Below are 23,673 nucleotides of genomic sequence, written 5' to 3' on the forward strand. Positions count from 1 at the left end.
CCTCCAGCGGCCCCTTTTAGTCATCTCTAAATACAGGTAGCGCATACCATGGATGTATTCTACCACCACTACTCACCAGGGGTCAAGAACCGAAATCTCTTCCTCGTTCTGATATCTTCTAATTACTACTCTTTTTCTTTCCTTAATTTTTATTCAGCTTATTATTTTCCTTTAAAAGTCATGTGATAAAAATAAAACCATCCCCAGATCAAAATGAATAAACCAGACGCCGCTAGGATCACTGGCGCGGCCGGAAATCGAACCCAAATTCCTCTGAACTACTTCTAATTACCGCTCTTTTTTCCTTTCCAGCACCTCCCGATTCCTCACTTTTATTTAACTTATTACTCTCCATCTCCTTTCCATATCCTATAATAATAATTATTATTATTGTTATTGTTATTAATAATAATAATAATCTCAGTGGCGTAATCAGTTACTCGTTCTATTTCTGACAGAGGGTCTTTGTATGGAATATCATCGCGTCGTTTGCATCTGGCCCGTCAAATATTTTCTATATGGCAAAATTCTGAAACCCTGACTTTTCTTTAAATCCGTAGCGATTGAAGGTGCGATACATAAGAAACGTAATATAATAACAATAATGCTACGTGATTAACGCCCCTTCTTTTAATATAGGACTTAATAGACTGCGGAATCCAAGGACTTTGCCCCAAATTAAGGCCCTTTAACGTAAATCTGTAAACAACACAATCTCATGTTCAAGCTCTCTTAAATGGCAATCAGCTGAGCTGTGATTTGAACTCACAAACTTCAGGACTTCAAATGACAGTCCAACCAGCTTTGCAACACATAACGACCCGGCATCGATTGAGTCTGGATTAAATATATTATTATTATTATTATTATTATTTTAATTTCGGTGCATAGCAGTTCATTGTTATCAGCCTCCTGTTCGAACCTTTTATTACTAATCAGGATACAAAATTATGAAATATGCAATTCCAGCAAGAACGAAGTTTGAAGTTACTCTTCAATATCTTGCCAGTGGAGATAGCTTCTCCTCTCTTTGAACTTTTTACGTATGTTCTCTATATTATCAACGCAAATGTCCTCCTTCGCTAATGCACTCATTAATTTCATCATGGCAGAATCCCGTTAATTTTTATTGCAGTAATCGGAATGTCGTATGTTCCACAGACACTCATATTGCTCATAAATATCAAGAAATCTTACCAATTCATCACAATTACACTTCAATGACATCTTGGTTCTGTCTTCGCTAGCCAGTAACTGGATCTTATCCTAGCGCCCTTGGTTTCATTCCTGATTAGTCTGTGGATGTTAATTCTGGAATGAGGGTGAGACGGTTTCGTTACGCTGACCACATTGTACTGAAATGTCTCCAGGTCATCTTGCTCCGCAATTGTCATCTCGGAGGGCTAAGGTCCTTAATAGGTGTATAATTTATTACAGTATAAGGTGATTCCGAGACTATGTTTGAGCTCCCTATCCTTTCTTAATCACATACTACTGTTCTTAACGCCGGTTTCATGTACGCAGTTGGTTAGTAATGGATCTTCTTTCCCTAAGATACTGGGTTCGATTCCTACTGAGTTCGAACATACTTGGGGGGTTTTCACGTGTTGTCTATTTCGGGCATGTTAAAGAACTCCTCCGAACAAAATTCATGCGACCTGACGTCTGTTAACACCGTTGAGACTCGTTGTTACGAGGTTAATTTACTTGCCGTAACTGCCCACCCGCCGCAAGTAAAGTTTACCAGGAAAGTCGGTATTTAGGTGGGTCTAGTATAAGTCAGACGTAGTTACCGGCTAACTCTTCAACCCATTCATCATTCTGTATTGTCAACACTCACCCAGATCAAGGAAGATGCAAGCATATTGCAGTTGTTTCGATGGAAATGTGTGATACTGATGAAGCTATTGCTTCTGCTTTTGTCGTCTTAAGTAAGGAACTTACAAAAATAGTGAAGAGACAGTGTCGAAAACGACGGTCATGTAGACATTGGATTGCTCGCAGAGAATCTCATGGTGCATCAAACTGTGCGCTTTGTGAATTATCAAATCATGACCCGCACGAATACAGAATGCATATTTGACTGGGTGTAGATAAATTTTAAGAGTTGCTTCACATAGTCGAACCTTTTATTACTAAACAGGATACAAAATTATGAAGTACGCAATTTCAGCAAGAACAAAGTTTGAAGTTACTCTTCGATATCTTGCCAGTGGAGATAGCTTCTCCTCTCTTGCAACATTGTTTAGAATACCGCGATGTACAATATCAAGATTTTTACCAGAAACTCTACAGTCAGTTATCAACTTGTTACATTCCTCAAAAAAGAGTCTCCTCCCTTAAACCATGATTTTGATGATAAATAGCATCTCCACCAGCTCCTCATCTTTCAGACTTCTCTATCTTGAGTGATTCTTTGTGATAAACATTCTTTATTACTTTATTACGTATGTTCTCTATATTATGAATACAAATGTCATCCTTCGCTAATGCACTCATTAATTTAATCATGGCAGAATCCCGTGTATTTTTATTGCAGTAATTAGAACGTTGTATGTTCCACAGGCACTCATATTGCTCATAGATATTAAAAAATCTTACCTATTCATCACAATTACACTTCAATGACATCTTGGTTCTGTCTTCGCTAGCCAGTAACTGAGCAACTCTGCGTTTGCACGCGGCAAGTACGTGCTGCAAGCTTGTGACGTGACCAGTAAGTGGACTGTAAAGTAGCCGGGAGCTCAACTCCGCTTGCCACTAGTCCGATAAGCTGGAATCTAACTATATGTCTTTTCACGAGAGTTTAATCCTGATGTAAACATGGTATGTCCACGCCTCCGCCATAGAAAGAGTTGTGATTCGCTGAGCGTGTAGTACTGACCTCCACCCCGTCAACGTCACGTGTTCGGACGTACAGGACTGCGCATCGCATACGTCAACAGTGCGAAGATGAACGACTAAACCTGGATTCTGTTCACTTAATTTATTGAACACATTTACAATGTACTTGCCTATGGTCACTTCTGAGTGGTTTTCCTCTTGCTCCACTTCTCTCACTATGAATACCGACTCACTGAGTGCTGCTGCAAAATGCAACACCTATCTCCACGCTGTACAGCTTGTAACTTTCCCCCACTACGAAGAGACTTTCTGTATTACCAAGCCTTGTGCCTTCATTTCTCGTTATTTAATCACTATTTTATTTTTTAAAAAGTATATATATTGTGCCCTTGTAAAGGCACCAAAATGCGGTGGTCTTCTTTCTTGAACTGTGCGCCGGCTGCTCCTGTAAATAATGACATTTATCAAAATACCTACCGGTGCATGTAGACTCTTCTTCCTCAAGAGTGGTGCGTCCGTATATCCGTCGTATTACTGGGCCACACGTCGATCGGGAGGTGAGGTAATGAAAGATGGGTAAACTAAACTATTAAATGACGGTACCCAAAGACTGAATTAAAATTTAAATAGATAAAATGGTTTATTTAACAAAATGCAAAGTGGAAAATTGAAAGTAAAATGGTGTAAATGAAATAACGTGAAATGAAATTAAATTAAATTTTAAGACAAATAAAAGATCTGCATAACAGTAAATGAATTATCTGCCTTGATAAAATTTATGACTGAATGTCGATTAAATTTTAGTGTTCAGGATATATCGAACCACTGTCTCCATGACGATGACATGACCACATTTAAACACTGGTCAGAAATACAGTTTCCTTTGAATGAATGATTTTAAATATCTTGAAAATGTCATCTCACAAATAATCCAGTAATTAATTAATTACATCATTAATTCATCCAATTAACATTGACGGAAAGGTGTCTGTCAAATATATAATTCATGTTTAAAATCAATTGGGAAACACCCAACTCTAAAGTAATACTAGAAATACACTAACCATGTGTAATAATAAAAGAAAAAGGAAAAATTAACACAACCATGAACATGGTATTTTATCCATTATAAAACCTTTGCCACATATTTGAATTGCTCGTGGCTGATAACAAGAAAAATAATTGAACCGAACACCTGAGTGCTACCACCACTCCTTTATTTTATTAAACCTTATTCATCCCACTGTGATAGACCGGACGTTTTAAACTACATTAATTAATTAGGCCAAGTGCCTCAGGTTTACATCTGAAACGAAAGCGATCCCTTTACATTATTAATTCTTATTAGTTTGCCGCTATCTGCATTTTCATTGCGAATTCCTATTTGTGGTACCACCACTAGATGGAGGCAGATCCCATCTCATTTATATAATTCATTTGCGGCACTTATGATACAACTGCTTGTTAAAGATCGCTTCATTTTCCTAACTGAAATGTAGTGGATTTTTAAGACTTGGTGGTTACAAACTCCTTCCTGGTATGAGCATACCACTACTATAATCTTGACTATGAACTAATCGATGATCTCTTACCCTAACACATGAAATCTTATTTACATAAATGGGCATGTCAATGGAGAAACACTGCTCCTAGGAAATACTGAAATTAAAATAATTTAACTACGCCTAAACTATTCTATTTACACACATTAAATCAAACACTATTCACGTATCAGATCTGGAATAATACGGTGAAAAAATTTATACAAAGAAATGATCTCATTAAAATCTAGATCTCAAAAATCGCTGCCTAATAAACATTAAAATAATGAAGAAAAAGAATGCGCAATGTAAAAACATAAAATATTACCCTGATTCAAGTAGCAAATAAATACGTGAATTTGATGGCAATCTTTTAACCTCAGATTAAAATGTCTGGACATGATCTTATTCAAATCTTTATGGACAATAATTATTGGTATTACATGTCATCAATAATTATTCTTGACTGTCGAAACACGCATTGATCAGTCGCTCTGCTCACAATTTACCTCGGACTAATACTTGCATACTTTCCGAGCATATATTTCCCTGGAAATTATCTTAAGCAATACAGGCTTTCCACCTACAATCATAACACATGTCGTCATATACTTAACACTCTCGGTTAAATTGTTCATCTCTCAATTCTATTTATTCATCAATATTCTCGACGTAGTAACTCATGATACGGCCTCGCTCGTATCCGGCGGGCAACATAACTGTGTCGTTCACACATTCATTTATACGACATTATCAATAATATGGTCCAAATATCATATTTCCATTTCTCAACATAACAACCTCAGGGATATTGCTAGTACTTCGCTCGTTATAGTGATTATCCATCTTTCCGCATATTATGTGATATCAGAGCTAACTTGTCAATGGCTTCCTGTCACTAATTAATTAACTGTAATAATGAGATTGCCTCTCAAAAACCACGTCTATCGAAATGCGTAAGCACGTTACATAAAGAAACTAACTCTCGCGTATCAACCAACGTTGTGAAATATAAGGTGTGAGAGCTACCGGAAACGGTCATCTGAACGATGATTACAGGGCGTGAAATAATAAACTGAATGCGCAAATAGCAGAATAAACATTTAAAACTGACATGGCGGCATCCACAAAAATCAAAGCGTCAACAAAAATACCGCTCATTACCACAACTACACTGACTGACGGAGCAAATGCAACACCAAGAAGGAGTGGTCAGAACTTTATGCCAATTGCAGGGTAGACTGACGTCACTGAGGTATGCTCATGATGTGAAATGCGCCGCTGTGCTGCGCACGTAGCGAACGATAAATGGGACACGGCGTTGGCGAATGGCCCACTTCGTACCGTGATTTCTCAGCCGACAGTCATTGTAGAACGTGTTGTCGTGTGTCACAGGACACGTGTATAGCTAAGAATGCCAGGTCGCCGTCAACGGAGGCATTTCCAGCAGGCAGACGACTTTACGAGGGGTATGGTGATCGGGCTGAGAAGGGCAGGTTGGTCGCTTCGTCAAATCGCAGCCGATACCCATAGGGATGTGTCCACGGTGCAGCGCCTGTGGCGAAGATGGTTGGCGCAGGGACATGTGGCACGTGCGAGGGGTCCAGCCGCAGCCCAAGTGACGTCAGCACGCGAGGATCGGCGCATCCGCCGCCAAGCGGTGGCAGCCCCGCACGCCACGTCAACCGCCATTCTTCAGCATGTGCAAGGCACCCTGGCTGTTCCAATATCGACCAGAACAATTTCCCGTCGATTGGTTGAAGGAGGCCTGCACTCCCGGCGTCCGCTCAGAAGACTACCATTGACTCCACAGCATAGACGTGCACGCCTGGCATGGTGCCGGGCTAGAGCGACTTGGATGAGCGAATGGCGGAACGTCGTGTTCTCCGATGAGTCACGCTTCTGTTCTGTCAGTGATAGTCACCGCAGACGAGTGTGGCGTCGGCGTGGAGAAAGGTCAAATCCGGCAGTAACTGTGGAGCGCCCTACCGCTAGACAACGCGGCATCATGGTTTGGGGCGCTATTGCGTATGATTCCACGTCACCTCTAGTGCGTATTCAAGGCACGTTAAATGCCCACCGCTACGTGCAGCATGTGCTGCGGCCGGTGGCACTCCCGTACCTTCAGGGGCTGCCCAATGCTCTGTTTCAGCAGAATAATGCCCGCCCACACACTGCTCGCATCTCCCAACAGGCTCTACGAGGTGTACAGATGCTTCCGTGGCCAGCGTACTCTCCGGATCTCTCACCAATCGAACACGTGTGGGATCTCATTGGACGCCGTTTGCAAACTCTGCCCCAGCCTCGTACGGACGACCAACTGTGGCAAATGGTTGACAGAGAATGGAGAACCATCCCTCAGGACACCATCCGCACTCTTATTGACTCTGTACCTCGACGTGTTTCTGCGTGCATCGCCGCTCGCGGTGGTCCTACATCCTACTGAGTCGATGCCGTGCGCATTGTGTAACCTGCATATCGGTTTGAAATAAACATCAATTATTCGTCCGTGCCGTCTCTGTTTTTTCCCCAACTTTCATCCCTTTCGAACCACTCCTTCTTGGTGTTGCATTTGCTCTGTCAGTCAGTGTATATTATTCTCAACACATAAAAACAAATCCGCACTACACCATACATAAATTTCTCAGCAGAATAGGATTCTCACATGTCAAAATGACTTACATTAAAAGAAACTGTGCAAGTAACACACGCTAACACTTATTATACTATTATTATTATTATTATTATTATTATTATTATTATTATTATTATTATTATTATTATTATTGTTGTTATTGTTATTATTATAAGTTTACAATTACTATCCGATCCGTGAATTATTTACCGTCCTATCTAAATTTCTAAACTACATTGTTGATCATCGATTTGTTCATAGCCCTAGATGTTTACATATTTATATTATGCTCATACCTTAGTTGGTGCTGGAGGCAGGTTAGATCATCCTCCGGACCCCGTCATGTTGCATTTAGCACCTCATCTTGAAGCTGATGGTATCCAAGAGGTCACACACGCAAACTTGATGCATTATAACACTATGGTTGCACGCGTCCATATTTATTAACACTCGCATTAACACTCAATGACACTGCACTGATCACCTGACGTGAAGTCGAAAGTCTGGACCCTGCTACCTGCCTGCCGAAGCTCTCTCTCTCACCCCTCTCAAATTGTTTGTGTACAGGATTAGCGGTTATTCACCTTCCCCGACCAAGACACTGAACTCAAGGTCTTAGAACGGTTCCCATTATGCAAACACAGTTTCTCCCCTGTACTGGCTGGACCAATTCTGCTCCCGAATATCTCGCTTACAATAAGAGTTCTATGGGAGTGTGGAAAAATTACGTGTAATGTTCCCAATGAAGTGGGAAAATTTTCTAATGATCGTTCTCCCCCATTCGACTTTTCCATGAAAAATGCAAATTACATGTGAAATAGTGAAGATGTTGTGCAGCTACGAGTTACTACAAAATTCAATGTTCACCTCGGTCCTAGCACTTTAAGTTAATTCATGGCAAGTGTTCTGCATAATTTAAGGTTGAAATACAGTTTATCAAAGTGTTTATTTCAGCTAAGATATTACTACTCACACAAATAAATCCAGTACTCACTAGAATGTCAACTACTGAATGTGACTACTGAGATTCACCGCGAGACTGAAAACTGTAGTGTTGAGACTCAAGACTGCTGAGACTCACACCGCGAGACTGAAGACTGAATGTAGAGACTGAAGTTAGAGACTGAAGACTGCCGTTAGAGACTGCAGTTGGAGACTGAAGACTGCCGTTAGAGACTGAAGTTCACCACACTTGGTGTCTCCGTTTTGTAAACAGTCCTCCCCCCCTCTTCAAAAATAGTTCCGTGGAAGGGATGTGGCGTACTAATTCTGCACTTGGGACTGATTTATCAAGTGTCCGTAGGTTAGAACTACCGGAAATGCACTCAAAACATTCCTAATTTCGGTCCGACTTATGTGTTACATTGCGTTATGAGAAATGATCACAGGTTAATTTCTACGACGTCGCGCATCACTGGCTCTATTTTCTGTCCGAGGATGGCGTCTTCCCGCCATGACGGTTCGCTTCCTGGGCGATTCCACCCTTCCATGTAAAGTTAACAATCTCTAATTTAGCCACAGATTAATCACACACACTGATAAATCCTCAAATATTACTTGGAAGTCAGGACACGATATTTTACAGCTACTTCAGGCACCAGATCGCGAAATACTAGCTGTAGATTCCCGCTATGACAAGACATTAAAATTTGCAAACTTGTGATTGGCTGAGACGTTCGCGCCCTTGGTAGTTTGGGTTCTTCCATTTCCTGCTAAGGGATGATGGGTATTATTCGTGTCTCACTCACTCTTCTAGGTCAAGTGGATTCCAATCGTGCGAATTCACGTGGGAGCTGGATAGAAAGTTTCGCCTCCTGTCGGCATCATAAAACATGATTGGAGGTACCACTTAGACTAGCTACTTCCTGTCCGTGCTTTAAGAGGTGTTCTGTGGATATATCTTCCCGACTGCACGGCGCCTGGCAGTTGCTTTGTTAGACTGCAATCTTTTCCCAGCCTACTGCTGTATTCAAATATGTGAATTATTAAATATTTAGAATATGCGTTAATTATGCACATTCGCTTATGGGTGCAATATATATATATGACAACCATATTTTAAGTTGATTACGCACTCTTCCAAACTCTCTAAATGTAATAAACCAAAATAAAATAAAATTAATGCGACGTACTATTTTTCTTCGAGCTCGCATACCGTCGAGTGAGTTTGACGGTTGCTTCTCCAATCAACTACGTCTATATCCACGTGCAAAGGCAAGTTGCTCCGTCTATTTGTTTACATCAGGATTAAACTCTCGTGAAAAGCGGTATAGCGAGTATGTTTACATTTGGTAAGTTCACCAGCCGTTAGAACTTGCAGCTCGTAAACTAGCCTCGTGAAAACGCCCCTTAAGTATTTGTAACAGGAGCGTTAAATATATTATTATTAATATTGTGTCCGGCTCCATGGCTAAATGGTTAGCGTGCTGGCCTTTGGCCACAGGGGTCCCGGGTTCGATTCCCGGCAGGGTCGGGAATTTTAACCATAATTGGTTAATTCCGCTGGTCCGGGGGCTGGGTGTATGTGTCGTCTTCATCATCATTTCATCCTCATCACGACGCGCAGGTCACCTACGGGTGGCAAATCAAAAGACCTGCATCTGGCGAGCCGAACTTGTCCTTGGACACTCCCAGCACTAAAAGCCATATGCCATTTTTTTTATTAATATTGTTATATTCTAATGTTAATTATTTTACTTTCCACTATTTTAAATCTTAAATTCTTCACAACGTGATGGTTTTTGTTTGTTCCCTCTGGTCTTTCAAGTCACTCATCTCAATTTCTTCACTGGTGTCCTTTAAATAAACTCTACTGACGAACCACTGAACTTGACTACTTTCGCAGGCCTGGAGCAGAGCCAAACACCCAACTGCACGCCGCCTGCTATCGAGGACTTTCCCCGCGACTTGTTTTCGGATACGCAACGACGAGACGGTGCAGTGGTTCTGCACGTGATCGCCTCTCTCTACCTGTTCGTGGCGCTGGCCGTCGTCTGCGACAAGTACTTCGTGCCCGCCGTCGAGAAGATTTGCCAAGGTAAGTGTACTTACTTTCTGGGAGTGATAATAATCTCATCTCCCGTAGCCTATAAACATACGTCTCATTTGTCTACTCTCAGCGGAGTGCTCCTGAGGCTACGACCATATTTGCGTGATTTCAAGCTGCGTTACTGCGTGCAATTTCGCTGCAGAAATACACAGCACTATTATAGATGGATCTAACATTTTCTTTGACGACGTCGAACAGCCAACGCAGAACATAACACAACAACGGAATATTTATTTATTTATTTATTTATTTATTTATTTATTTATTTATTTATTTATTTATTTATTTATTTATTTATTTATTTATGTATTTATTTATTTAAATTCCTTCCGTATGCAGAGCAATGATACTGTGCGATATACAACAGACTAATACAATGACGCCTTGCAGACACGGAAGTGTGGTCACGCGCCCTGTCGTCCAGGTGCGTGAAAAACACACACAAAATACCACGTGACAAAACGCAAGTGTGGCCATCCACCTCGCAGGTGAAAAAACACGCTGTAATGCAGCGTGAAATCACGCAAGTGTGGCCATCCACCTCGCAGGTGAAAAACACGCAATAACGCAGCGTGAAATCACGCAAGTGTGGCCATTTACCTCGCAGGTGAAAAGCACGCATTAACGCAATGTGAAATCACGCAAGTGTGGCCATCCACCTCGCAGGTGAAAAAACACGCAGTAACGCAGCGTGAAATCACGCAAGTGTGGCCATCCACCTCGCAGGTGAAAAACACGCAATAACGCAGCGTGAAATCACGCAAGTGTGGCCATCCACCTCGCTGGTGAAAAAACACGCAGTAATGCAGCGTGAAATCACGCAAGTGTGGCCATCCACCTCTCAGGTGAAAAAACACGCAGTAACGCAGCGTGAAATCACGCAAGTGTGGCCATCCACCTCGCAGGTAAAAAACACGCAGTAACGCAGCGTGAAATCACGCAAGTGTGGCCATCTACCTCGCAGGTGAAAAACACGTGGTAACGCAGCGTGAAATCACGCAAGTGTAGCCGTAACCTTAATTAAAATGTGTAATTACTGTATAATGAACTGAACCAACGTCACCACTACTTTCGACAGTAAATTAATTTATTTGGCGAATTGCTTTCAATTATTTTAGGAACGATGGTACTCAGCAACTAATTTCTAGGATAGGTGTTGATGGTGGTGGTGATGACCATTGTTTTAAGGGGAAGCACACCTGGGCAACTAGCATTCTTAGCTGCCGTACTTGGGGGCCCGGGTTCGATTCCCAGTACTGCCAGAAATTTAAGACTGGCAGGAGGGCTGGTACGTGGTTAAAATGGTACATGCAGCTCACCTCCACTCGGGTTGTGTCTGAAAAGAGCTGCACCACCTCGGGACGAGGACAAGAGTTTACTTTTATCTGTGAGGCAAACAAGTGCTCTTCGCAGACGATAAAGCAAATCTAGCCGACACTGTGGAGGAATTAAAGGAGCGAGTGTGGAAATGCCAAGAAAAACTAGAAAGTGGAGAACTGAGAGTAAATTTCGAAAGAAACCGAAGTGATGATGCATATATGTCTTTTCACGAGATTTTAATTCTGATTTAAGCATGGTATGTCCACGCCCCTCCTCTGCGAACCATGTGACCTTGCCGCGGTGGGGAGGCTTGCGTGTCCCAGTGATGCAGATAGCCGAGCCGCAGGTGCAACCATATCGGATGGGTATCTGTTGAGAGACCAGACTAAGGAATGGTTCATCGAAAGGGGGGTAGCAGCCTTTCGCTAGTTGCAAGGGCGGCAGTCTAGATCATTGACTGATACGGCCTTGTAAGAATACTCAACATGGCTTAGCTGTGTTGATACTGCTACACGGCTGAAAGCAACGGGAAACTACAGCCGTAACTACCTCCCGAGGACATGCAGCTCTCTCTGTACGAATGATGTACTGATGATGGCTTCCTCCCGGGTAAAATATTCCGGAGGTAAACTAGTCCCCCATTCGGATCTCCGGGTGGGGACTACACGAGAGGGGGCGATCATCAGGAAGATGGATACTGACATTCTACGAGTCGGAGCGTGGAATGTTAGAAGTTTGAATCGTTGTGGTAGGTTAGAGAATCTGAAAAGGGACATGGATAGGCTAAAGTTAGATGTAGTTGGTATAAGTGAAGTACGTTGGCAGGAAGAACACGATTTTTGGTCAGGCGAGTACCGAATTATCAACACAAAATCAAACAGGGGAAATGCAGGAGTTGATTTAATAATGAATAAGAAAATAGGGCAGCGGGTAAGCTACTACGACCAGCATAGTGAAAGAATTATTGTCGTCAAGATAGACACCAAACCAATGCCCACCACAATAGTGCAAGTCTATATGCCTACTAGTTCAGCGGATGATGAAGAAATCGAAAGAATATATGAGGAGATAGATTTTTAATACAATATGTAAAAGGTGACGAGAATCTAATTTTGATGGGAGACTGGAATGCAGTGGTAGGCCAAGGAAGAGAAGGTAGTAGAGTAGGAGAATTTGGATTGGGACAAAGGAACGAAAGAGGAAGTTGGTTGGTTGAATTCTGCACTGATCATAATTTAGTCCTTGCCAATACTTGGTTCAAACACGACAAACGACGGCTGTATACGGGGACGAGACCTGGAGACACTGGAAGGTATCAAATAGACTTCATTATGATTAGGCAGAGATTCAGAAACCAGGTGTTGGATTGCAAAACTTTCCCAGGAGCAGACGTGGACTCTGACCACAACTTGTTGGTCATGAAATGCCATCTGAAGAAAGGAAAGAATGCAAAAAGATGGGATCTAGACAAGTTGAAAGAAAAGAGTGTGAGGGATTGTTTCAAGGAACATGTTGCACAAGGACTAATGAAAAGGCTGAAGGAAACACTATAGAGGAAGAGTGGAGTGTCATGAAAAATGAAGTCAGTAGGGCTGCTGAAGAAATGTTAGGAAGGAAGAAAAGATCAACTAAGAATAAGTGGATAACTCAGGAGATACTAGACCTGATTGATGAACGACGAAAATACAAGAATGCTAGAAATGAAGAGGGCAGAAAAGAATACAGGCGATTAAAGAATCAAGTGGATGGAAAGTTCAAGGTAGCTAAGGAAGAATGGCTGAAGCTGAAGTGCAAGGGTGTCGAAGGCTGTATGGTCCTGGGAAAGGTATATGCTGCATACAGGAAAATCAAGGAAACCTTTGGGGAAAGGACATCTAGTTGTATGAAAATTAAGAGCTCAGATGGAAAGCCACTTCTAGGGAAAGAAGACAAAGCAGAAAGATGGCAGGAGCATATCCAACAGTTGTATCAAGGTAAAGATGTAGATAATTTGGTTCTGGAACATGAAGAGGCTGTTGATGCTGATGAAATGGGAGACCCAATTTTGAGGTCAGAGTTTGACAGAGCTGTGAGTGACCTAAATAAGAACAAGGCACCTGGAATTGATGACATTTCCTGTGAATTACTGACTGCCTTAGGAGAAACCAGTATGGCAAGGTTATTTCATTTAGTGTGCAAGATGTATGAGACAGGAGAAGTCCCATCCGATTTTCGGCAGAATGTTTTTATACCTATTCCCAAGAAAGCCGGGGCTGACAGGTGTGAAAACTACCGCACCATTAGTTTAGTATCTCATGCCTGCAAAATTTTAACACGTATTATTTACAGAAGAATGGAAAAACAAGTTGAAACTGAGTTGGGAGAAGATCAATTTGGCTTCAGAAGAAATGTAGGAACACGTGAAGCAATCCTGACTTTACGTCTGATCTTAGAGGATCGAATCAAGAAGGACAAGCCCACGTACATGGCATTCGTAGATCTAGAAAAGGCATTCGATAATGTTGATTGGACCAAGCTATTTATGATTCTGAAGATGATAGGGATCAGATACCGAGAACGAAGAATTATCTACAATCTGTATAAAAATCAGCCTGCAGTGATAATAATTGAGGGCTTTAAAAAAGAAGCAGCAATACAGAAAGGAGTGAGGCAAGGCTGCAGTTTGTCCCCTCTCCAGTAAAGGAAATCAAAGAGAAATTTGGAAAGGGAATCACAGTCCAAGGAGAGGAAATCAAAACCTTGATATTTGCCGATGATATTGTTGTTTAATCTGAGACTGCAGAAGATCTCGAGAAGTTGCTGAATGGTATGGACAAAGTCGTGGGTAAGGAGTACAAGATGAAAATAAATAAGTCCAAAACAAAAGTAATGGAGTGCAGTCGAACGAAGGCAGCTGATGCAGGAAATATTAAATTAGGAGATGAAGTCTTAAAGGAAGTAGATGAATATTGTTACTTGGGTAGTAAAATAACTAACGATGGCAGAAGTAAGGAGGAAATAAAATGCAGACTAGCACAAGCAAGGAAGAGCTTTCTTAAGAAAATAAATTTGCTCACTTCAAACATTGATATCGGAATTAGAAAGATGTTTCTGAAGACCTTCGTGTGGAGCGTGGCATTGTATGGAAGTGAAATATGGACGATAACCAGCTCAGAAAGAAAGAGAATAGAAGCTATTGAAATGTGGTGTTACAGAAGAATGCTGAAGGTGAGATGGATAGATCGAATCACGAATGAAGAGATACTGAATCGAATTGGTGAGAGAAGATCGATTTGGCTAAATTTGATGAGAAGAAGAGATAGAATGATAGGACACATCTTAAGACACCCAGAACTTGTTCAGTTGGTTTTTGAAGGAAGTGTAGGTGGTAAGAACGGTAGGGGTAGACCAAGGTATGAATATGATAAGCAGATTAGAGCAGATGTAGGATGCAATAGTTACGTAGAAATGAAAATGTTAGCACAGGATAGGGTGGCATGGAGGGCTGCATCAAACCAGTCTATGGACTGATTACTCAAACAACAACAACATGTCCACGCCTCTGCCAAGGAAAGAGTTGTGATTCGCTGAGCGTGTAGTACCGAACTCCACCCCGCCAATGTCTCGTGTTCGGACGTACAGGGCTGCGCAACGCATACGACAACAGTGCGAACTTCTGAATAAACAACTAAACCTGGATTCTGCTCACTTACTTTATTGAACACATTCACAATGCACTGCCTATGGTCACTTTTGAGTGGTGCTTCACTACACGCGATGGTCCTACCTCTTGCTCCATTTCTCTCACTATGAATACTCACTGACTGCTGCTGCAAGATGCAACACCTTATCCGCACGCTGTACAGCTTGGGACTCTGTCCCACTACGAGAAGACTTCCACGCCTTTTGCCTTCATTTCTCGTCATTTAATCACTATTTTATATATACCGATATATATGTCAACCATATTTTAATTTTATTACGTACTCTTCCAAACTCTCTAAATGCAATAAACTAAATTAAAATGTAATTAATGCGACGTACTACTTTTCTTCGAGCTCGTATACAGTCGAGTGAGTGCGACGATTGCTTCTCCAATCAACTACGCTATGTCCACGTGCAAAGACAAGGTGCTCCGCCTATTTGTTTACATCAAGATTAAACTCTCGTGAAAAGCGGTATAGTAAACAGGGGAAGGAAGAGGAAAACTGCTGATTCATATTGGAGCCATTAAATATTTTAGATCAGTCATAGGTGGGGAAGGAGAGTTTGAAAAGGATATAAGAGAACGGATCAAAACTGAATGGACGAGAGAGGTGTCGGTAATTGTATGCGATAGGAAAATACTTTTGACACTATACTCCGCGCTACTTTACTTCTAAATTGACGTTTTGGCAATTTTGGATCTGTCTGGTGGTTGTACGCTGAAACACAGACATCCAGCCAATCCTAAGCTGCCATTCATATCGACTTATATCGGCAGAGTACGATCTCGAAACCTAGTTGCCAGCACTAATATTTACATTCACGACGTGGTTAACCTTTCTCGCTCAGCATGTATGGTATTCGATAAGGTTCGCGATCTTTCGCATTTTTAATCAGTAATATGTGTTTTTTCATATTAGTCTTTATATTTGTAGTATAGTACAGTATTCCGTAGTTTACAGTTCAGCATAGCATAAGTTAGTACAATACAGGTTTAACTATTCAGTGTATAAAATACCTGTAGTTTTATTTACGTCCGTCAATTGGTTAGTGCACTTAGTTCATGCGTGCTTAACATGTCTAGGTGATAGTTCGGGAAAGATAAGTGGCAAGAAAGTGACTGAGATCAGTGGCGTGTTCCCTTTGTAGGCCATAACCTCTTTCCTGTGCCAGCCATTAGCGGTGAGTGATGTGTTATTTCCTCATTCTCTTTTATTCTTAATACGGTATTCTCTTCTTAGTGTCGGATGTTGATAGTAAGTATGATTTTTGTAAATTTGTTTATCCATCTCGCTTCAATAGCTTTTCTGAGTACATTTCACGAGGGCTGTTTAGCGCGGTCGTATTGCATCCGCTGTTCTCACGGAAGTAACGCGCTGGCAACGGAAGAAAGCTGATGCTCATTTGTTTCGCAGAACGTCAATTTAGAAGTAAAGCCGTGCGAAGTAAGGCCGGAACTGATGCACGCAGCAGAAACCTGGCCATTATGGAAAATGTTGAACAAGAGATATTGGGAGAGAAATGAAATTACAATGTTGCGTTGGATGATGGGTGTGTCATTTAAAGAGAGATTACGAAACGAAGAAATTCGGCGGGAGTGGTGGTCTCAGCAAGAAGAGACTGAGGTGGTATGAACATGTTATGAGAAAGGAGAGGAAATAGAGCATGAAGTCCAAGGGAAGAGGTCAAGAAAAAGTCGCGATTTATTAAATATCTGGCGAATGACATAACATGGTGCATCATTTGAAAAGAAAGACTAGAAGGAGCAAAACCAAACAAACAATCAAATAATATATACATCGTGCATATACCTGGGTTCAATTATTACCACCGATATGACGATTGATAATGACGCATCAACGTTGGATGACCTGATGGAGTTTGCTGACAGGCGTCTTATGTGACAGGAGGATACCTATAAAGCTCAAAGGCAAGATATACAAGACTGTTGCTAGACCTGCTCTTACTTACGGCTCCGAGTGTTGGACAAGGCAAAAGAAGCATGATTAGCAAATGCATGTGACGGAAATGCCGATACTGCGATGGTCAGCGGGTGTCACCCTCTTGGACCGAGTGCGCAATGAGCATATATGAGGATTATCTAATACGACCCTATCAGTAATAAATTGGTGGAGCTGGCAGGTACACGTACAACATCGAGATGAAGATCCTCCCGTTAAGAGAGTTCTTGCAGTCACGGGACCAAGGAGAGGGGAGCAACATGGTGGCGTACAGCCGAAAAGGCCTTGAATAGAAGCGGCATCCCAGTGGCGATGACATCTAACCGCAGGGAGTACTCTCTAAGGATCAGAAGAGCCGACCCTGAGTGATACTTGGGAGTGTCAATTATGGGCACACATACGGCCTGGAAAGATGAAGAAAAGCAAGAATATCCTGTGTTCTTATAAATGTGAAGTACACCGTTCTATCTGCTTCACAACAGTTAGGCACGTTATCTATCATATCTTCCACCTTCCTTTGATACAAGCGGAGAGGACTTTCAGACAAGAGCACCTCCACAATCACAGTCAGGAGAACTGCGGAAGCCCCATTTGTGGAGTGAGTACGCACTTCTTCCATGTCTTGTTCGTACACTGTTCTGCATTGTTCGGATCTGTCAGCATTGTCCCTCGAGGAACATCATTAAGATTGAACACTCAGTACCACTCTGGGGCTGTTTGTATCCGCCGGCGTGTCAACACTATACGATGGTTGAAGCCTCATTCCGCCAACTCTTTATCTGTTCAAGTGAGATCCTGAGGACCAACGTAATAAAAATATTCCAAAGCAATCGAAGGAAATCACGTTAAAAGGAACATTGCAATTTGTATTATTATTTTATTTTATTTCATTTAGAACGAGCTGTTTTCACCCATCATCGATGGTAAGAGTCCGACTTGTTGGCTGAACGGTCAGCGTACTGGCCTTAGGTTAAGAGGGTCCCGGGTTCGATTCCCGGCTGGGTCGGGAATTTTAACCTTAATTGGTTAATTCCAACGGCATGGGGGTTGGGTGTATGTGTTGTCTTCATCATCATTTCATCCTCATCACGACGCGCAGATCGCCTAAGGGAGTCAAATAGAAAGACCTGCACCTGGCGAGCCGAATCCTTCCTGGGATATCCCGGTACTAAAAGCCATACGACATTTCATTTCATCGACGGAAAGAAGCGAATTTCCACAGAAATTAGATTAAAGGTATGTACATTTTTAGCACTTCGTGTAAAGTTTGAAGTGGGGTAAACGGCAGGCTCATTAAAGAATCACCGAGCTTGATAGCTGCAGTCGCTTAAGTGCGGCCAGTATCCAGTAATCGGGAGATAGTGGGTTCGAGCCCCACTGTCGGCAGCCCTGACGATGGTTTTCCGTGGTTTCCCATTTTCACACCAGGCAAATGCCGGGGCTGTACCTTAATAAAGGCCACGGCCGTTTCCTTCCAATTCCTAGGCCTATCCTATCCCATCGTCGTCATAAGACCTATCTGTGTCGGTGCGACGTAAAGCAAATAGCATTAAAGAATCTTCTCATAAACAACATTTTGGGTGGTTTTTCTTTTTCTGGTGTGCAGTTAAACAGGATATTCTACGGACAGACGGGTTCGTGCTTTTCTTGTCAGCTATCAAACAAATAATTACAAGTTTACATGAGTTATAACAAACATAGTGTAAAGTGACCACTCTTGTGGCTTTTGAAGCATCTGCAGGCAGACCTCAGCGTTGTAATACCAAACGGCAGACTCAGCTCCGAGCTAAGAGGTGGTCAGTAACTCGTGGCAGAACGTAAGCTCCATAGAAAACATTAATTTATTCCGTTATTTCAAGAGCAAACAGAAAAATGTACAAGATATAAACAGTTTAAAATAAACAGACATTTCACAAAGTCTATTATTATTATTATTATTATTATTATTATTATTATTATTATTATTATTATTATTATTATTATTATCCGGATCCGTGGCTAAATGGTTAGCGTACTGGTCTTTGGTCACAGGACTCCCGGGTTCGATTCCCGGCAGGATCGGGAATTTTAACCATAATTGGTTGATTTGACTGGAAACGGGGACTGGGTGTATGTTACGTCTTCATCATCATTTTCATCCTCATCACGACGCCTACGAGCGTCAAATCAAGAGATCTGCATCTGGTGAGCCGAACTTGTCCTCGGACACTCCCGGCACTAAAAGCCATACGCCATATTATTATTATTATTATTATTATTATTATTATTATTATTATTATTATTATTATTATTATTATTATTATTATTATTATTTGTAAGTCCGTTCAAATTATCACTGGTAACGTGTATTTTTTGATGAATGTAACAGTGATGTCCATTTAGTCACTCCTTAAATAGTTTCTTACACCCAACTGAGGCGCTAGTGTGTGAAGAACGGTTTCTCACCCGTGCAGTTAAACAGTTCTTGCAGGGTGATAACTGTCTCTAGAGGTAGTTTCAAAGTTGTTCTGACTCACTACTCATTTCTTTCTCAAGCAGGGAAGAGTTCGTGCCCTCTACAAGTCCGTTTAAGTACGCCGTTACCCTCAGTGACAGGTATTAAAAATATAATCTCTCAACTTCCAAGATCTATTGATCACCGCCGTCAAATGTCCAGTTTAGTACAAAGGTATCTCCTTAGTTATTTTATTGTATTCTCAGACCGATCCCTTTGCTAGATGGTCGGCATAACAGCCTTCGGTTGAAAGGGTACCGTCAGGCTAGGGATTTTAGCCTCATTTGATAAATTCATCTGGCTCGGAGGCACGCAATAGTGAATACATCTCTGCAGATAGGAAGACCATCCGACCGTACAAATGGACCATGCCCACGTGTCACACCGACCGCAAAATAATTATGGAAGTACCAAGAAGGAAAAGGAGAATGTTATTTTATTCTCAGCGGAGGTGAAGGTTGGTAGACCCGAGAAGCATTGCGGTTACGGAGGTCATAATAGTGTGCAGGATCATCATTCATATTCCCCATTCGTCGTGATGACTGTTCTGAGAGGAAGGCCAATAAGATCATTAACCTGTCTTCGCATTAACTGATGGATCAATGGTAGAATGTCGGCCTCCGGATCCCAAGATAGTGGGTTCAAACCCGGCAGAGGTAGTCGGATTTTTGAAGGGCGGAAAAATGTCCATTCGACACTCTATGTCGTACGATGTCGGCAAGTAAAAGATCTCTGGTGACACATTAGGTGTTTACCCGACAAAATTCATTAAATCTTAGCCATAGACGCCCAAGAGAGTTTCGGTTTACTCGGCTGTCATCTAGTAGGCCTAGAGTAAAACGGGACGTCGAAATTGACGAGCAGACAGCCAGATGGCGTCAAATTGAAATGTCTGCACACGGCAGCTGAGGCCATACGATTATTATTATTATTATTATTATTATTATTATTATTATTATTATTATTAACTGATGAAGAAGACAGAATGATGTCCAAGTCTTCAAAGCATCGAAATGCCACATAGAAATAAGAGTTGACCCTATCAAGTCTAACATGAGATAGGAAAGAAAGTAGGCTTGTATAAGCATAAATATGAACATAAAGAGAATATTCATATGGAGGAAATGAGTACTGTATATTAAGCTGATCAGTAGAATGTACCAGACTTGATCGCGTAGGAAATGAACAGATCCGGGCAAGATTTGATGTGGCTCTTATCAGAGCCGTCTACGCTAGTATGGCCACGTGCTTCGCAGTGAAAAAATTCCATTGGCACCTTCGTGCTCAAAAAGATGGTGAAAGAAGCAGTGGACTGGCATAATAGGAGAGGACATGAACAAAGTTAGACAGTCCTCCAGCAATGCGGCGGATCGTGCGAAATGGACACTCATCAGTAGGGCTCGGATGTATAAGACCTAAAAATAGCCCAAATAAGCAAGCAAATGTGACCTGAAAAGTGACGAAATATGACGTAAAAATTACAACATATGACCCGGAAAAATTAATCTAAATATAGCAATTGTAAAATAAGTTATACATCGAAACGGCAATTCCTTTGATACATATTTGTTAACTAAATTCTTTATTCTTACTTTCATATTCATTTTCTGAATGTACATATTTAGCAGTTCTTCACAGTCTATTGTCCTTGATTCACTTATCAAACATTTGTGAATACATACCTATAAAGTACTAAGTTCGCTAAGATTATCAGATCACACAACATATTAAAAGTCAATGTGATTGTTGTACTTAAAGTTCAATACTTCTCACAATTTTAATTGTTGCATGAATTTCTAAGAAGCTAGCAGCTTCTAAACGAGTAATTGCATTCCATATAATTCCAAAGTTCGACTGAATATATGCCACACTTTCTAATAAACTGTTGGAAAACAATTCCTGCGCAATCTTGATAGAAGAGGCAGAGTATTCCACTTGTATTTACTACAGATGTGATACGGAAAAACAGTTTTGTGAATACTAGTTCTCATTCAGAAGGTTGACAATGATTTTGCACAACTACAGCTGTCGCTAAACCGCCCAAAATATTGCCGGAATATGACGTTTCTACGAAAATAACTCAAAATATGACCTTATGACAAAATAAAGCCAAAATACGCATTTGTATGGCAATTAAAAATCACTTAATTGTGACGATAATCACCTGGTTTGCACCAAAATCCAATCAGGCAAGAAAATAGAGACAAAGAAAAAATGTTACTTTTCCTAAACATCTGAGCCCTACTCATCAGTTATATGGGTCAGGGCTAGATACTTTGTGTGTGTGTGTGTGTGTGTGTGTGTGTGTGTGTGTGTGTGTAGCACTGTAACCTTCCTGGTTTTGACACCCATATATAAATCTACATATATAAAATAACTTCTTCTGACTGACTGACTGACTGACTGACTGACTGACTCATCGCCGACCAAAAACTACTGGGCATAAAGAAATGAGATTTTGGCGATACATTCATATTAACATGTAGGTGCTCGCTAAGGGAGAATTTTGGGATATTCCGTCGCTAAGGGGGTGAAAAGGGGGGGGGTGAATTTTAAAAATAAGGATATCTATATCTCAACATTTTAAAAGTTTACAGACGCAAAAATTGGTATTTGGAATCTCCTTTAAAAATAAAGAAACATGTATTTTTTGTTTTCGGAAAATCCCACTAAGGGGGGTGAAGAAAGGGGTAAAAGGCGGTGAACACCTTTTACGGGGAGATTTATATAAAAAGAACTGAAGATGTTGCAGACATGAAAATTGAAATTTGGAACCTCCTTTGAAAATAAAGAAACACGTAATTTTTGTATTTTTGGATAATCCGATGAATAGGGGGTGAACAGGAGTGACAAACGGGTCGAATTTAAAAAAAAGACGATATCTATAAATGATCTCAGACACGTGACATTACAGATTTGAAAACTGGTATTTGGAATTTCCTGTAAAAGTAAGGAAACAAATATCTTTTTTTGGAAAATCCACTTAAGGGGAACTGAAAAAGGGGATGAAATTTTAAAATTAGCGTATCTATAGTATATCTCAATAACTTAACCTGGTGCAGGCATGAAAACTGGTATTTGGAATCTCCTTTAAAACTAAGGAAACACGTAAAACCCTTAACGTGGCGGGGGGGTGGAGGGGTTGAAAGAATTGAAAACTACTTGAATTGTTTGTATGAGAATGTGTGTATATACCAAAAAATCTAAAGATGCTACAAACGTGAAAACTGGTATTTGGAATCTTCTTTAAAAATAAAGAAACACGCATTTGGTGGGGGAATCAACTTGGAAGGCGGGGGGTTGGGGGTATGAAAACGGAGATGAATTCCTTTTACGAAAGTACATATTTCTTAAAAACTGAAGATGTTACAGTCGTGATAATTGGTATTTGGAAGCTCTTTTAAAGAAACGGGCACTGTATGTTTTTGGAAAGTTCACTTGAGTGGGGAGTGTGAAATGAAGTAAAAACATTGAATTCTTTTTCTGGAGAAACTTATATCTCAAAACTGAAGGTTACAGACGTGGACATTGGTATTTGGAATCTCCTTAAAAAAAAAAAAAAAACTAAGTTTCTGGGTGGGGGGAACCAATTTAACGGGTGGGGGTGGAGTGAGAAAGGAGCTATATTCCTTTCATGAGGATACCTATATCTCTAAAACTGAAGATATTACAGACATGAAAATTTGTATTTGAAATTTTCTTTCAAAGTAAAGGAAAACGTAGTCTTTTGTCTTTGGAAAATCCACTTAAGTGGGTGAATGAATTGAAAAATTAGTTGAATTCTTTGTAATAAGGATACTTATATCTCAAAAACCAAAGATGCTCTCCTTTAAAAATAAAGAAACACGCCTTTTGGGGCGGTGAGAATCAGTTTCACGTTTAGGAAGGGAGAGGGGGGGGGGATGAAAAGAGTTGAATTACGTTTATGAGGATACTAAAACTGAAGATGTTAGAGGCATGAACACTTGTATTTGGAATCTTCTTTCAAAGTAAAGAAACACGCGTGTTCTTTTGTCTTCGGAAAATCCATTTTACTGGGTGAATGAATTGAAAAATTAGTTGAATTCTTTGTATAAGGACATATATCTCAAAAACCAAAGATGTTCTCCTTTAAAAATAAAGAAACACGCCTTTTGGGGAGGTGA

The 23,673-nt window shown here is 40.9% G+C and overlaps 1 protein-coding gene across 2 annotated transcripts in view; it reads left to right on the top strand.

The window, feature by feature from the left end:
* Nucleotides 1–23,673, top strand: part of zyd (sodium/potassium/calcium exchanger zydeco) — a 273,963-nt gene that overhangs the window by 132,217 nt on the left and 118,073 nt on the right. For both annotated transcript variants that reach the window (XM_067150202.2, XM_067150203.2), the window contains exon 2: nt 9,866–10,057. In XM_067150202.2, coding sequence (XP_067006303.2) covers nt 9,866–10,057 — 192 coding nt within the window. The remainder of the gene's footprint in view (nt 1–9,865; nt 10,058–23,673) is intronic.

The sequence above is a fragment of the Anabrus simplex genome, chromosome 6 (genome assembly GCF_040414725.1).
Source record: "Anabrus simplex isolate iqAnaSimp1 chromosome 6, ASM4041472v1, whole genome shotgun sequence".
Lineage (NCBI taxonomy): Eukaryota > Metazoa > Arthropoda > Insecta > Orthoptera > Tettigoniidae > Anabrus > Anabrus simplex.